The sequence below is a fragment of the Oncorhynchus clarkii genome, chromosome 6 (assembly GCF_045791955.1).
Source record: "Oncorhynchus clarkii lewisi isolate Uvic-CL-2024 chromosome 6, UVic_Ocla_1.0, whole genome shotgun sequence".
NCBI classification, from domain to species: domain Eukaryota; kingdom Metazoa; phylum Chordata; class Actinopteri; order Salmoniformes; family Salmonidae; genus Oncorhynchus; species Oncorhynchus clarkii.
Window position 1 is genome coordinate 90,645,229 of NC_092152.1, and position 17,484 is coordinate 90,662,712.

Genomic DNA, 17,484 nt, shown 5'->3' on the forward strand with positions numbered 1-17,484 from the left:
ATCGTCAAGGGACAACGTCCTCCAACTGACCATCATCAAGGATCAATGTCCTCCAACTGACCATCATCAAGGAGCAACGTCCTCCAACTGACCATCATCAAGGGGCAACGTGCTCCAACTGACCATCATCAAGGGGCAACGTCCTCCAACAGACCATAGATCATCATCAAGGGGCAACATCTTCCAACTGACCATAGATCATGGAGGAATGCTGGAATGAAGACTCTCAGCCAAATTTGTGATCAGAGTCCTATAGCTCCCCCTACTGGATGAACGCTTTAACAGCTGGGAAAGAGACCATCACCATGAGCTGGCACAACGTCTACACAACATCTACACAATGTCTACAGGGGCGTTGGGCCAGTAACTGAGAGGTTACTGGATCGTTCTGAGCAATGCAGTAAGTCAACTGTTCCCCCGGGCTCTGATGACGTGGACATCGATTAAGGCTGCCCCTCCCCCCCACACCTCTCTGATTCAGACGGGTTGGGTTAAATGAGGAAGACACATTTAAGTTGAAGGAATTGAACTGAAATGAGTCTTCCACCTTTAACCCAACCCCCTTCTCTTGGCCAGCGAATGGGAGGGTTTTCAGAGGTTAAAATTAAATGTATTCGGTATGCACAAGGGAACCCACACACCTGCAAAGCCCATGACACCTGTCTAAAGGTACTGTAAGTCTGAATGAGGAAAGGGGAAATACCTAACCTGGGGGGGGGGGGGGGGGGGGGTTGGAGACCCCCAGTCTGCCCGTGAAGTGCCTCCAGGAGGGCATGTTGAGACAACCTGTAGAAACTCCTGTCCTCCTCATCTGGACCCTTTCCAACATGGACACTTCTTCTTCTGGGCTCTCTCTGGCTGGTGTTCAGCACATCTTTCCAACATGGACACTCCTTCTGGACTTCCTCTGACTGGTGTTCAGCGCATCTTTCCAACATGGACACTCCTTCTTCTGGACTCTCTCTGACTGGTGTTCAGCGCATCTTTCCAACATGGACACTTCTTCTTCTGGGCTCTTTCTGGCTGGTGTTCAGCGCATCTTTCCAACACGGACACTCCTTCTGGGCTCTCTCTGGCTGGTGTTCAGCGCATCTTTCCAACATGGACACTTCTTCTTCTGGACTCTCTCTGACTGGTGTTCAGCGCATCTTTCCAACATGGACACTTCTTCTTCTGGGCTCTCTCTGGCTGGTGTTCAGCGCATCTTTCCAACATGGACACTCCTTCTGGGCTCTCTCTGGCTGGTGTTCAGCGCATCTTTCCAACATGGACACTTCTTCTTCTGGACTCTCTCTGACTGGTGTTCAGCATCTTTCCAACATGGACACTTCTTCTTCTGGGCTCTCTGGCTGGTGTTCAGCGCATCTTTCCAACATGGACACTCCTTCTGGGCTCTCTCTGGCTGGTGTTCAGCGCATCTTTCCAACATGGACACTTCTTCTTCTGGGCTCTCTCTGGCTGGTGTTCAGCGCATCTTTCCAACATGGACACTCCTTCTGGGCTCTCTCTGGCTGGTGTTCAGCGCATCTTTCCAACATGGACACTTCTTCTTCTGGACTCTCTCTGACTGGTGTTCAGTGCATCTTTCCAACATGGACACTTCTTCTTCTGGACTCTCTCTGACTGGTGTTCAGCATCTTTCCAATATGGACACTCCTTCTGGACTCTCTCTGACTGGTGTTCAGCATCTTTCCAATATGGACACTCCTTCTTCTGGGCTCTCTCTGGCTGGTGTTCAGCGCATCTTTCCAACATGGACACTCCTTCTGGGCTCTCTCTGGCTGGTGTTCAGCGCATCTTTCCAACATGGACACTCCTTCTGGGCTCTCTCTGGCTGGTGTTCAGCGCATCTTTCCAACATGGACACTTCTTCTTCTGGACTCTCTCTGACTGGTGTTCAGCATCTTTCCAATATGGACACTCCTTCTGGACTCTCTCTGGCTGGTGTTCAGCATCTTTCCAATATGGACACTCCTTCTTCTGGACTCTCTCTGACTGGTGTTCAGCATCTTTCCAATATGGACACTCCTTCTGGACTCTCTCTGACTGGTGTTCAGCGCATCTTTCCAACATGGACACTCCTTCTGGACTCTCTCTGACTGGTGTTCAGCACATCTTTAACCATTAAAACACTGGGGACTTCTACTAGTCTCCTCTTCCTGTTTGCTGTGTGTGTGTGTGTGGTGATAACGTGTGAATTGTGTCCCTGTCTCTTACTGGTTCTCTCTAACTGGATAGTTGTACCTATATCTGAACCGCCACTTATTTTGGCGACCACCACATGGTATATGCTCTTTTTTCAGGGGGAATAGCATGCTACATGTTTCTCAGATTTGATTCTCTGGAGAAATCGACACATAAGTCAGTCTTATTCAATGTTTATTGATCAAATCAAAACAGAGTCAATGGGGTGAGTATACGTCGACTGATCAAGCTAGTAGACAGAAGTTCATCAAGTTCTAAATTAATAGTCCTACCGGTAAAAAAAATAAAAAATGACTCCAAGGTCAAAGGTTATCAAATCAGACAACAAAACAAAAGAAGAAAAGCCTAAATATAAAACAAAAACCTTAATTCAATGTTAAAAAATATACATGAATTTAATTCTGAATGATTTACTGTACATAAAGAATTTCTGGTCCAAAATGGATATTTTCTCAAGAACAAAACAGACGTTTCTCTTCTTAAAAAAACAAAACAAAAAACAGAACCCAGCTTCTGTTATTTAAATTTGCTCTTCACTCACAGAAAAAGGTCACATAAATTATTATTTTTTGATCGGGGTTAAAACAAAACGGTTCATTTCTTAACGAAACACGTATGTTTGTCTTCTGAAGGAAAATGGGATATTTACGTGAAAGCCGTCATCACAAAAAAAAGATGAAAAGCTTCAGAGTAACTCACAACCCGAAAAGATGCCACAATCAGCATAAAATTCATAACAAAGTATTCCTTGTCATCAAAAGATAATTGTAAACTGAGACTTTCTTTGCCACTGTGGGAGGGGGATAATTAAGAGCCCCTTTAAGAGCAATCATTCACTAGGGGGATAATTAAGAGCGCAGCCCCTTTAAGAGCAGTCATTCACTAGATTCAGCAGAGGGATGATTTGTTTCTTGAGCGTCAAGGAGCCGGAACACAAATCATTTGTAGACTGAAAATTGACCTCAAGAAGACCAAATAGATATAATATTTATCTTATACGTAATCATTTCAAAGCTTGCTTAGATTTGTATACAGTCACATATATCCCTCTGTTACGCGTGGGAATACTATAGAACAGATTTACATATATATATATATCTAGCTCAGAAAACGTAGGGCAGCAAATAATATCCCCTGTGGGCCACCAGTCGGGGAAGCCCCCCCCCTACGGGCCAAGCCCCCCCCCCCCCTTACTTTAAAGTAGCAGAGTCTTGGTCCTCTTTAGTATCTCATTATTCCTATTACTTTAAACAAAATTATCAAGAAAAATATCAAAACTGCACCAAAAAAAATGAAATACATGAAAAAGAAAACATGCAATGAAAATAAAAATATCTTTACAAAAAAAAAAACGCAGATTCAGAGGCTCACGAAATACCAAACTAAATTATATACAAGGTACTACAACAAACAAAAATGCATAACTCCTCACTGAACACTGAAGAACAGAAAATACAAAAAATAAACGTTGTTTATTTCACCGGAGTCCAATAACCCGAACTCTTCATCTTCTTGTCAGGTCAACTCAATAACAACCGTTGACCGAACTTGAGATCTGTGAACGCAACTCACATTTTCACAAATCTCCAATTGAAAATCTCAAATTTTTACATTTTCAAAACATGAAAGTTACCCATGCATATATGAAGTTAGGATTGGACCCTATGAGAGCTGACAAACAACGCCGATCACGATTGATTCCTGATGATAAAATTGATCTTTCCCCAGAAGTCAAGGATGTGGTAGACTGCATCTGCCGAGGGTAGGAGACGACCCTCCATCTCTTTCTACATCCTCGTCTTCTCTGTCCTCTCTTCACGCTTCCTGTCCTCACTTTCTCCACATCTCTCTTTCCTGTTTGTCTCTGTGACCCGGTCTGCTCTCGTCTTCCTCTCTAATCCATAACTACAGTCTCTAAAGTGCTCCGATGGAAACTGGACTGAGAGAAAAGACACAAGTGCCTCCCCCCCAAAAAATACAAACAAAAACAAATTAAACAAAAAAATGAAAGCAAATAAACATCGAACGCGCGCGCGTGCGTGCGTGCGTGCGTGCGTGCGTGCGTGTGTGTGTGTGCGCGTGTGTCATAGTGTCCCCCGTCATCATCTTCAGTACTTTGGCACTTTAGTGTAATCCTCCGTGTGTACGCTCTTACACAGCCCTATGGACAGGATCATACCCAGGAGCTGTGGAAAGCAGAGGGTAGAGGTCAGAGGTTAGAGGTCAGGTTAACAGTATCACTACATCTAAAGCCTCTCAGGAGGGTTCTCTCAATAGCTGTGATCAATGTACGCTCCTGTAGCAGGAAGTGTCCTCATACATTGAAAAACAAGAGCTGCTGTCTTGGAAGTCACGTGGATTAAGTCAGAGGTCAGAAGCTGTTTCTGACGGGCATTTATTTCTCTTAATGATATATATCTGTCTGGCTGAGAGACCTGCCTGACCGATATGATAAACATCTGTCTGGCTGAGAGACCTGCCTGACAGATTCTATAGAATGTATATGTTGTTCTGGTCCAGTAGAATGTATATGTTGTTCTGGTCCTATAGAATGTATATGTCGTTCTGGTCCAGTAGAATGTTGTTCTGGTCCTATAGAATGTTGTTCTGGTCCAGTAGAATGTACATGTTGTTCTGGTCCTATAGAATGTTGTTCTGGTCCAGTAGAATGTACATGTTGTTCTGGTCCTATATAATGTATATGTTGTTCTGGTCCTATAGAATGTTGTTCTGGTCCAGTAGAATGTATATGTTTTTCTGGCCCTATAGAATGTATATGTTATTCTGGTCCTACAGAATGTACATGTTCTGGTCCAGTAGAATGTACATGTTGTTCTGGTCCTATAGAATGTTGTTCTGGTCCAGTAGAATGTACATGTTGTTCTGGTCCTATAGAATGTTGTTCTGGTCCTACATAATGTTGTTCTGGTCCTATATAATGTTGTTCTGGTCCTATAGAATGTTGTTCTGGTCCTATAGAATGTTGTTCTGGTCCAGTAGAATGTATATGTTGTTCTGGTCCTATAGAATGTATATGTTGTTCTGGTCCTATAGAATGTATATGTTGTTCTGGTCCTATAGAATGTTGTCATGGTCCAGTAGAATGTATATGTTGTTCTGGTCCTATAGAATGTATATGTTGTTCTGGTCCTATAGAATGTTGTTCTGGTCCTATATAATGTTGTTCTGGTCCTATAGAATGTTGTTCTGGTCCTATAGAATGTTGGTCTGGTCCTATAGAATGTATATGTTGTTCTGGTCCTATAGAATGTTGTTCTGGTCCTATAGAATGTTGTTCTGGTCCTATAGAATGTACATGTTGTTCTGGTCCTATAGAATGTACATGTTGTTCTGGTCCTATAGAATGTATATGTTGTTCTGGTCCTATAGAATATTGTTCTGGTCCTATAGAATGTTGTTCTGGTCCTATAGAATGTACATGTTGTTCTGGTCCAGTAGAATGTTGTTCTGGTCCTATAGAATGTATTAGTTGTTCTGGTCCTATAGAATGTTGTTCTGGTCCTATAGAATGTATGTGTTGTTGTGGTCCTATAGAATGTATTAGTAGTTCTGGTCCTATAGAATGTTGTTCTGGTCCTATAGAATGTACATGTTGTTCTGGTCCTATAGAATGTACATGTTGTTCTGGTCCTATAGAATGTATATGTTATTCTGGCCCTGTAGAATGTATATGTTGTTCTGGTCCTGTAGAATGTAGATGTTGTTCTGGTCCAGTAGAATGTTGTTCTGGTCCTATAGAATGTACATGTTGTTCTGGTCCTATAGAATGTATATGTTATTCTGGTCCTACAGAATGTTGTTCTGGTCCTATAGAATGTTGTTCTGGTTCTATAGAATGTATATGTTGTTCTGGTCCTATAGAATGTACATGTTGTTCTGGTCCTATTGAATGTATATGTTGTTCTGGTCCTATAGAATGTTGTTCTGGTCCTATAGAATGTACATGTTGTTCTGGTCCTATAGAATGTACATGTTGTTCTGGTCCTATAGAATGTATATGTTATTCTGGTCCTACAGAATGTTGTTCTGGTCCTATAGAATGTTGTTCTGGTCCTATAGAATGTTGTTCTGGTCCTATAGAATGTTGTTCTGGTTCTATAGAATGTATATGTTGTTCTGGTCCTATAGAATGTATATGTTGTTCTGGTCCTATAGAATGTTATTCTGGTCCTATAGAATGTACATGTTGTTCTGGTCCTATAGAATGTTGTTCTGGTCCTATAGAATGTACATGTTGTTCTGGTCCTATAGAATGTACATGTTGTTCTGGTCCTATAGAATGTACATGTTGTTCTGGTCCTATAGAATGTATATGTTATTCTGGTCCTACAGAATGTTGTTCTGGTCCTATAGAATGTTGTTCTGGTCCTATAGAATGTTGTTCTGGTCCTATAGAATGTTGTTCTGGTCCTATAGAATGTTGTTCTGGTTCTATAGAATGTATATGTTGTTCTGGTCCTATAGAATGTATATGTTGTTCTGGTCCTATAGAATGTTATTCTGGTCCTATAGAATGTACATGTTGTTCTGGTCCTATAGAATGTTGTTCTGGTCCTATAGAATGTACATGTTGTTCTGGTCCTATAGAATGTATATGTTATTCTGGTCCTACATAATGTTGTTCTGGTCCTATAGAATGTTGTTCTGGTCCTTTAGAATGTTGTTCTGGTTCTATAGAATGTATATGTTGTTCTGGTCCTATAGAATGTTGTTCTGGTCCAGTAGAATGTATATGTTGTTCTGGTCCAGTAGAATGTATATGTTGTTCTGGTCCAGTAGAATGTATATGTTATTCTGGTCCTATAGAATGTTGTTCTGGTCCAGTAGAATGTACATGTTGTTCTGGTCCTATAGAATGTTGTTCTGGTCCAGTAGAATGTACATGTTGTTCTGGTCCTATAGAATGTTGTTCTGGTCCAGTAGAATGTACATGTTGTTCTGGTCCTATAGAATGTTGTTCTGGTCCTATGGAATGTAAATGTTGTTCTGGCCCTATAGAATGTATATGTTGCTCTGGTCCTATAGAATGTACATGTTGTTCTGGTCCTATAGAATGTTGTTCTGGTCCTATAGAATGTTGTTCTGGTCCTATAGAATGTTGTTCTGGTCCTATAGAATGTATTAGTTGTTCTGGTCCAGTAGAATGTATATGTTGTTCTGGTCCTATAGAATGTTGTTCTGGTCCTATAGAATGTTGTTCTGGTCCTATAGAATGTTTTTCTGGCCCTATAGAATGTATATGTTGTTCTGGTCCAGTAGAATGTATATGTTGTTCTGGTCCTATAGAATGTATATGTTATTCTGGTCCTACAGAATGTTGTTCTGGTCCTATAGAATGTTGTTCTGGTCCTATAGAATGTTGTTCTGGTTCTATAGAATGTTATTCTGGTCCTATAGAATGTACATGTTGTTCTGGTCCTATAGAATGTTATTCTGGTCCTATAGAATGTATATGTTATTCTGGTCCTACATAATGTTGTTCTGGTCCTATAGAATGTTGTTCTGGTCCTATAGAATGTTTTTCTGGTTCTATAGAATGTATATGTTGTTCTGGTCCTATAGAATGTATATGTTGTTCTGGTCCTATAGAATGTTGTTCTGGTCCAGTAGAATGTACATGTTTTTCTGGTCCTATAGAATGTTGTTCTGGTCCTATAGAATGTATATGTTATTCTGGTCCTATAGAATGTTGTTCTGGTCCAGTAGAATGTACATGTTGTTCTGGTCCTATAGAATGTTGTTCTGGTCCAGTAGAATGTATATGTTGTTCTGGCCCTATAGAATGTATATGTTGTTCTGGTCCTATAGAATGTATATGTTGTTCTGGTCCTATAGAATGTTGTTCTGGTCCTATAGAATGTTGTTCTGGTCCTATAGAATGTTGTTCTGGTCCTATATAATGTATTAGTTGTTCTGGTCCAGTAGAATGTATATGTTGTTCTGGTCCTATAGAATGTTGTTCTGGTCCTATAGAATGTTGTTCTGGTCCTATAGAATGTATATGTTGTTCTGGTCCAGTAGAATGTATATGTTGTTCTGGTCCTATAGAATGTACATGTTGTTCTGGTCCTATAGAATGTATATGTTGTTCTGGTCCTGTAGAATGTATATGTTGTTCTGGTCCTATATAATGTACATGTTGTTCTGGTCCTATAGAATGTATATGTTGTTCTGGTCCAGTAGAATGTATATGTTGTTCTGGTCCTATAGAATGTACATGTTGTTCTGGTCCTATAGAATGTACATGTTATTCTGGTCCTATAGAATGTTGTTCTGGTCCTATAGAATGTATATGTTGTTCTGGTCCAGTAGAATGCATATGTTGTTCTGGTCCTATAGAATGTATATGTTGTTCTGGTCCTATAGAATGTACATGTTGTTCTGGTCCTATAGAATGTTGTTCTAGTCCTATAGAATGTATATGTTGTTCTGGTCCAGTAGAATGTATATGTTATTCTGGTCCTATAGAATGTATATGTTGTTCTGGTCCTATAGAATGTACATGTTGTTCTGGTCCTATAGAATGTATATGTTATTCTGGTCCAGTAGAATGTATATGTTGTTCTTTACCTCGATGACAGCCACTCCCAGGCAGACCCCCAGGATCACTCCAACGTTGGCAAACAGCCAGCTCTCTACACTGGAGTTACAGCCCTAAGGGACAGAAGGACAGACAGACAGACAGAGAGAGCGACAGACAGACAGAGAGAGCGACAGACAGCGACAGACAGCGAGAGCGACAGACAGACAGAGAGAGCGACAGACACAGACAGACAGCGGCAGACAGACACAGTCCAATATATTAACAGATGAGGGTGGTGTTGAGTGATGTTCATGTTGTAAGTATCTCAGTGATGGAGTCAAACACTGTGACCATATTTCAATGGAACAGACTTCCATGGAGTACTGAAACACATGTAGCACAATGACAAGCCTCTAATGTAGGAGTGTTCTCTCAATCAATCAACCAATCAATCAACTTATATATGAAGAGGTCTTACCCTGTCGTAGACGGGCCAATCAAGTGACTGCGCCTCACAGAAACCACTGTCGGAGGAGGAGTTACCCTCAACCAGAGACACGTTCTGACAGGAACACGGGAACAACAGCTGGGAACTGTTCACTATGACAGCATTACCATGCCAGTCCATACGACCACTCCATCCACAACACTCAATCTGGAGAGAGGGGGATGGACGGAGGGAAGGAGAGAGGGGATGAGAGAGAGAAGGGGGAGGTAGAGAGAGAGCGAAAGGGGAGACAGACAAAGAGAGAGAGTGATGAGAGAGCGAGAAAGAGTGATGAGAGAGCGAGAGAGGGGGGAGAGAGAGCGAGAGAGGGGGGAGAGAGAGGGAGAGAGGGGGGAGAGAGCAAGAGAGGGGGGAGAGAGAGCGAGGGGGGGAGAGAGAGCGAGAGAGGGGGGGAGAGAGCGAGAGAGGGGGGGAGAGAGCGAGAGAGGGGGGGAGAGAGCGCGAGAGAGGAGAGGAGTGATTAAAGGTAGACAATAATAGAGAGGAAACATGTCCAGAGAGAGAATGAGAGGGGAACCCCAAGAAGTCCAGTCGTTTTCAGATAGATCAACGCTGACTAGCAACCCTATACTGTAAGTATTGTTTTACAATGAACTTAGGACAATGTTGAAGCTGCTGAAGGCGTTTACAAGGAGCTGAGAGGTGTCGTTTTTTCCACTTCCTTTGTTTGAAATCACCTTTTCCAGACGGACGGAGCTTTAAGAGCGTAAAGGCCGTCGCGTCCATTTGTAACAGCTGTGGTTTGGCTCCACTGAACAATCCCTTTCTAACAGCTGTGGTTTGGCTCCACTGAACAATCCATTTCTAACAGCTGTGGTTTGGCTCCACTGAACAATCCATTTCTAACAGCTGTGGTTTGACTCCACTGAACAATCCATTTAGATGTCTTTTACGACATGCGTCAAATGACACAAGTCTAATTTCTGTACAGAGAGCCTCATACCAGCCTCACCACCAGCCTCACCACCAGCCTCACACCCTAGACTCACACCCTAGACTCCTTACATCAGAAGGTTTGTTTCACTTCACTAACTGACAATTATTTTCAATTGATTGGTTAAGATTCATTCTATTTTATAAAATTTTACACTACTTGCCACTTTACCGTAAAAACTACATGTCCTGTTAAACCTCTTTTGGTCGACTGGTGTGGTGACTTTACCGTAAAAACTACAGGTCCAGTTAAACCTCTTTTGGTCGACTGGTGTGGTGACTTTACCGTAAAAACTACAGGTCCTGTTAAACCTCTTTTGGTCGACTGGTGTGGTGACTTTACCGTAAAAACTACAGGTCCTGTTAAACCTCTTTTGGTCGACTGGTGTGGTGACTTTACCGTAAAAACTACAGGTCCTGTTAAACCTCTTTTGGTCCACTGGTGTGGTGACTTTACCGTAAAAACTACAGGTCCTGTTAAACCTCTTTTGGTCCACTGGTGTGGTGACTTTACCGTAAAAACTACAGGTCCTGTTAAACCTCTTTTGGTCGACTGGTGTGGTGACTTTACCGTAAAAACTACAGGTCCTGTTAAACCTCTTTTGGTCGACTGGTGTGGTGACTTTACCGTAAAAACTACATGTCCTTTTAAACCTCTTTTGGTCGACGGGTGTGGTGACTTTACCGTAAAAACTACATGTCCTGTTAAACCTCTTTTGGTCGACTGGTGTGGTGACTTTACCGTAAAAACTACAGGTCCTGTTAAACCTCTTTTGGTCGACTGGTGTGGTGACTTTACCGTAAAAACTACAGGTCCTGCTAAACCTCTTTTGGTCGACTGGTGTGGTGACTTTACCGTAAAAACTACAGGTCCTGTTAAACCTCTTTTGGTCGACTGGTGTGGTGACTTTACCGTAAAAACTACAGGTCCTGTTAAACCTCTTTTGGTCGACTGGTGTGGTGACTTTTGAACTGGTTGGAATTGACCTCCGTTGCAAGTCAAAATAACCCCCCCCCCCTCGTAGTTCAAAATGGTTAGAGTTAAGGGAAGATGATCCTAGATCTGTGCTCTCCTCTCACCGTCCTCTGTATGTAATCCCAGGCCTGCTCGGTGGTGCGGTTCTTGCCAGGGTAGTTGCTCAGGATCTGGGTCACGATGTTGGACATCTCCTTATTTAGCTGAGACAGAGAGACAGAGAGACACAGAGACACAGAGACAGACGAGAGAGAGAGAAGGGGGGGAAACCAGTCAGTAAACCAGTCATTCAATGAGTCAAATCAGACAGCCAGTGTTGGTTTCTAAACTACTCTAAAAGTTTCTAAACACAAACACAAAACCTGGAGAGAAAATACAATGCCCAGAACTAGAGATACAAATCAGTTGAATAACTCTGAGTAAATTCCTGTAGAAAAATATCCCTGACTATTGAAAACTAGCATTGTTTTGTAATGTGTAGATCTTACGGCTCCCACTCATCTCTGACCCCTCCCACTCATCTCTGACCCCTCCCACTCACCCCTCACCCCTCCCACTCATCTCTGACCCCTCCCCTTTCCTTCTCTGTTGAATCAGGGCAGATAAAGAGGCTCTCTCTCCCAAATGGCACCCTATTCCCTTTATAGTGCACTACTTTTAACCAGGGTGTATAGGGCTCCAGTCAAAAGTAGTGCACTATATAGGGAATAGGGCTCTGGTCTATAGTAGAACCACTATATAGGGAATAGGGCCACTATATAGGGAATAGGGCTCTGGTCTATAGTAATACACTATATAGGGAACAGGGCTCTGGTCTATAGTAGTACCACTGTATAGGGAATAGGGCCACTATATAGGGAATAGGGCTCTGGTCTATAGTAATACACTATATAGGGAACAGGGCTCTGGTCTATAGTAGTACCACTATATAGGGAACAGGGCCCTGGTCTATAGAAGTACCACTATATAGGGAATAGGGCCCTGGTATATAGTAGTACCACTATATAGGGAATAGGGCTCTGGTCTATAGTAGTGCCACTATATAGGGAATAGGGCTCTGGTCTATAGTAGTACCACTATATAGGGAATAGGGCTCTGATCTATAGTAGTACCACTATATAGGGAATAGGGAATAGGGCTCTGGTCCATAGTAGTGCCACTATATAGGGAAAAGGGCTCCATTTGGGTCAGAGCTTTTTTCTGCCACCCTAAAAGCTTTCAGGTGTGTGTCGTTAAAGAGCAGAACGACAGGAAGTTCATGTTCGATGGTTGTTGAAACGCGTTTTGTTTTTAACCTTTATTGAACCAGGAAGTCTCATTGAGGTCAGAAGGGAGACCTGGCATGTCTTCCTACGGTGAGACATGTGTTCTCTCAATGAGCCTTTCCAACATTCCTCGCTTCCCATCTCCTCACTTCCTATATCCTCACCTCCTTCTCAACCGTAGGCCCAGCGACAGGCCCAGCGACAGGCCCAGGGTGGTTAGCTACATGATTTGGAACATGTCTGTTGTGTTGAAATGCTTAGTTATAGTGAACAGAGTATTACTGAGAAATCAGATCTTGTTTAAAGTACAGTAACATGTCCAGTCTTGTCCATCTGGCAGAGAGGCTGCAGCCGCCGGCTGATGCTGAAAAATAACTGAAGCTGGAGACTCACATCTGGAGAGGCCTCAAGTGTGGTGGTAGGGAGAGGCCTCAGTGTGGTGGTAGGGGAGGATCATATCTCCCTTCCTACCTACCTAAATCCCTGAAGCTGGAGACGCACATCTCCCTCACTAACTTTAAGCATAGGCTGTCAGAGCAGCTCACAGATCACTGTACCTGTACACAGCCCATCTGTAAATAGCCCATCTGTAAATAGCCCACCCAACTACCTCATCCCCATACTGTTATTATATATATATATATATATATTTATTTTTCTCCTTTGCACCCCAGTATCTCTACTTGCACATTCATCTTCTACACATCTATCACTCCAGTGTTTAATTGCTAAATTGTAATTACTTTGCCACTGTGGCCTATTTATTGCCTTACCTCATTTGCACTCACTGTATATAGACTTTTCTATTGTGTTATTGACTGTAAGTTTGTTTTACTCCATGTGTAACTCTATTGTTGTTTGTGTCGCACTGCTTTGCTCTATCATGGCCAGGTTGCAGTTGTAAATGAGAACTTGTTGTCTACCTGGTTAAATAAAGGTGATCTGGTCTACCTGGTTAAATAAAGGTGATCTGGTCTACCTGGTTAAATAAAGGTGAAATAAAATTTAAAAAATGAATGTTAAATGTTAGATCCAGACTTGGTTCTATTTCAGATCCAAAAAGCAGGAAGCTTCAGGGATAATATCTATGGCTTTCCCAAACAGCACCCTCTTCCCTAAGTAGTGCACTACTTCAGGGATAATATCTATGGCTGTCCCAAACAGCACCCTCTTCCCTAAGTAGTGCACTACTTCAGGGATAATATCTATGGCTGTCCCAAACAGCACCCTCTTCCCTAAGTAGTGCACTACTTCAGGGATAAAATTTATGGCTGTCCCAAACAGCACCCTCTTCCCTATATAGTGTACTACTTCAGGGATACATCAGGGATAATATCTATGGCTGTCCCAAATGGCATCCTCCTCCCTAAGTAGTGCACTAGAGGGAAGAGGGTGCCGTTTGGGACTCAAACAATATTTGAGTCTGAGAGGTGGATTTCAGCTTTACGGCGTTTCCTAGTCAGATGTTTCCCTTCAGGTCCACTGGGAGAGACAGGCAGTGTGTGTGTGTGTGTGTGTGTGTGTGTGTGTGTGTGTGTGTTGTTGAGGTGGCTGAACCAAGCCAAACTATCCTATCCAGCCAGGATGGATTCTGTTCCATTACAAGTTTATATCTTCTGCTACACTCTGCTAGGTCATTCCAAACCAGCTAGAAAGTTATAGAAGGTGTGTGTGTGTGTGCATGTTTCTCCAATTATCCACATCTGTGTTCACACATCCCTCCAGCTGGTGTGAGTGTGTTCCTACGAGCAGCAGTCACCCTCTCTCTGACCCCTCTCCTCACCGACACACACCTCTCTCTCTGACCCCTCTCCTCACCGACATGCACACCTCTCTCTGACCCCTCTGCTTACTTCCTCTCATTGACAGACACACACCTGGCCAGGCTTTCCTCTGGTCCTCCTGGGGCCAAGGCCTCCTTAAACAATAATCACCACCACTACACTAGTGCCTAGTTCCATATGTGTTATTTCATTTTGATGTCTTCCCTATTATTCTACATGTATATGTTGTTCTGGTCCAGTAGAATGTATATGTTGTTCTGGTCCTGTAGAATGTTGTTCTGGTCCTATAGAATGTATATGTTGTTCTGGTCCTATAGAATGTTGTTCTGGTCCTATAGAATGTTGTTCTGGTCCTATAGAATGTATATGTTGTTCTGGTCCTGTAGAATGTTGTTCTGGTCCAGTAGAATGTATATGTTGTTCTGGTCCTATAGAATGTTGTTCTGGTCCTATAGAATGTTGTTCTGGTCCTATAGAATGTATATGTTGTTCTGGTCCAGTAGAATGTATATGTTGTTCTGGTCCTGTAGAATGTTGTTCTGGTCCAGTAGAATGCATATGTTGTTCTGGTCCAGTAGAATGTATATGTTGTTCTGGTCCTGTAGAATGTTGTTCTGGTCCAGTAGAATGTATATGTTGTTCTGGTCCTATAGAATGTATATGTTGTTCTGGTCCTATAGAATGTTCTTCTGGTCCTATAGAATGTATATGTTGTTCTGGTCCTGTAGAAGGTATATGTTGTTCTGGTTCTATAGAATGTATATGTTGTTCTGGTCCTATAGAATGTATATGTTGTTCTGGTCCTATAGAACGTTCTTCTGGTCCTATAGAATGTATATGTTGTTCTGGTCCTATAGAGTGTATATGTTGTTCTGGTCCTATAGAATGTATATGTTGTTCTGGTCCTATAGAATGTTGTTCTGGTCCTATAGAATGTACATGTTGTTCTGGTCCTATAGAATGTATATGTTGTTCTGGTCCTATAGAATGTATATGTTGTTCTGGTCCTATACAATGTTATTCTGGTCCTATAGAATGTATATGTTGTTCTGGTCCTATAGAATGTTGTTCTGGTCCTATAGAATGTATATGTTGTTCTGGTCATATAGGATGTATATGTTGTTCTAGTCCAGTAGAATGTATATGTTGTTCTGGTCCTATAGAATGTATATGTTATTCTGGCCCTACAGAATGTATATGTTATTCTGGCCCTATAGAATGTATGTGTTGTTCTGGTCCTATAGAATGCATGCGTTGTTCTGGTCCTATAGAATGTATATGTTTTCTGGTCCAGTAGAATGTATATGTTGTTCTGGTCCTGTAGAATGTTGTTCTGGTCCTATAGAATGTATATGTTGTTCTGGTCCTATAGAATGTTGTTCTGGTCCTATAGAATGTTGTTCTGGTCCTATAGAATGTATATGTTGTTCTGGTCCAGTAGAATGTATATGTTGTTCTGGTCCTGTAGAATGTTGTTCTGGTCCAGTAGAATGTATATGTTGTTCTGGTCCTATAGAATGTTGTTCTGGTCCTATAGAATGTTGTTCTGGTCCTATAGAATGTATATGTTGTTCTGGTCCAGTAGAATGTATATGTTGTTCTGGTCCTGTAGAATGTTGTTCTGGTCCAGTAGAATGCAAATGTTGTTCTGGTCCAGTAGAATGTATATGTTGTTCTGGTCCTGTAGAATGTTGTTCTGGTCCAGTAGAATGTATATGTTGTTCTGGTCCTATAGAATGTATATGTTGTTCTGGTCCTATAGAATGTTCTTCTGGTCCTATAGAATGTATATGTTGTTCTGGTCCTGTAGAAGGTATATGTTGTTCTGGTTCTATAGAATGTATATGTTGTTCTGGTCCTATAGAATGTATATGTTGTTCTGGTCCTATAGAATGTTCTTCTGGTCCTATAGAATGTATATGTTGTTCTGGTCCTATAGAGTGTATATGTTGTTCTGGTCCTATAGAATGTATATGTTGTTCTGGTCCTATAGAATGTTGTTCTGGTCCTATAGAATGTACATGTTGTTCTGGTCCTATAGAATGTATATGTTGTTCTGGTCCTATAGAATGTATATGTTGTTCTGGTCCTATACAATGTTATTCTGGTCCTATAGAATGTATATGTTGTTCTGGTCCTATAGAATGTTGTTCTGGTCCTATAGAATGTATATGTTGTTCTGGTCCTATAGAATGTATATGTTGTTCTGGTCCAGTAGAATGTATATGTTGTTCTGGTCCTATAGAATGTATATGTTATTCTGGCCCTACAGAATGTATATGTTATTCTGGCCCTATAGAATGTATGTGTTGTTCTGGTCCTATAGAATGTATGTGTTGTTCTGGTCCTATAGAATGTATATGTTATTCTGGTCCTATAGAATGTTGTTCTGGTCCTATAGAATGTATATGTTGTTCTGGTCCTATAGAATGTATATGTTGTTCTGGTCCAGTAGAATGTATATGTTGTTCTGGTCCAATTAAAATGTATATGTTATTCTGGCCCTATAGAATGTATATGTTATTCTGGCCCTACAGAATGTATATGTTATTCTGGCCCTATAGAATGTATATGTTGTTCTGGTCCTATAGAATGTATATGTTGTTCTGGTCCAGTAGAATGTATATGTTGTTCTGGTCCAAATAAAATGTATATGTTATTCTGGCCCTATAGAATGTATATGTTATTCTGGCCCTACAGAATGTATATGTTATTCTGGCCCTATAGAATGTATATGTTATTCTGGTCCTATAGAATGTATATGTTGTTCTGGTCCTATAGAATGCATATGTTGTTCTGGTCCTACAGAATGCATATGTTGTTCTGGCCCTACAGAATGCATATGTTGTTCTGGCCCTACAGAATGCATATGTTATTCTGGCCCTACAGAATGTATATGTTATTCTGACCCTATAGAATGTATATGTTGTTCTGGACCTATAGAATGTATATGTTGTTCTGGCCCTATAGAATGTATATGTTATTCTGGTCCTATAGAATGTATATGTTATTCTGGTCCTATAGAATGTATATGTTATTCTGGCCCTATAGAATGTATATGTTATTCTGGCCCTATAGAATGTATATGTTATTCTGGCCCTATAGAATGTATATGTTATTCTGGTCCTATAGAATGTTGTTCTGGTACAGTAGAATGTATTAGTTGTTCTGGTCCAGTAGAATGTATATGTTGTTCTGGTCCTATAGAATGTATATGTTGTTCTGGTCCTATAGAATGTATATGTTATTCTGGCCCTATAGAATGTTTA

At 41.4% G+C, this 17,484-nt stretch overlaps 1 protein-coding gene across 1 annotated transcript in view; it reads right to left on the minus strand.

Annotated features, from left to right (window-relative positions):
* Positions 1 to 2,362: 2,362 nt before the first annotated feature.
* LOC139412286 (CD82 antigen-like) overlaps positions 2,363 to 17,484 on the minus strand; it is a 66,153-nt gene continuing 51,031 nt past the window's right edge. Inside the window, exons 6-9 of the mRNA XM_071159132.1 lie at positions 11,271 to 11,369; positions 9,228 to 9,404; positions 8,797 to 8,880; positions 2,363 to 4,391 (exon numbers count right to left, since the gene is read on the minus strand). Coding sequence (XP_071015233.1) covers positions 4,314 to 4,391; positions 8,797 to 8,880; positions 9,228 to 9,404; positions 11,271 to 11,369 — 438 coding nt within the window. The 3' untranslated portion in view covers positions 2,363 to 4,313. The remainder of the gene's footprint in view (positions 4,392 to 8,796; positions 8,881 to 9,227; positions 9,405 to 11,270; positions 11,370 to 17,484) is intronic.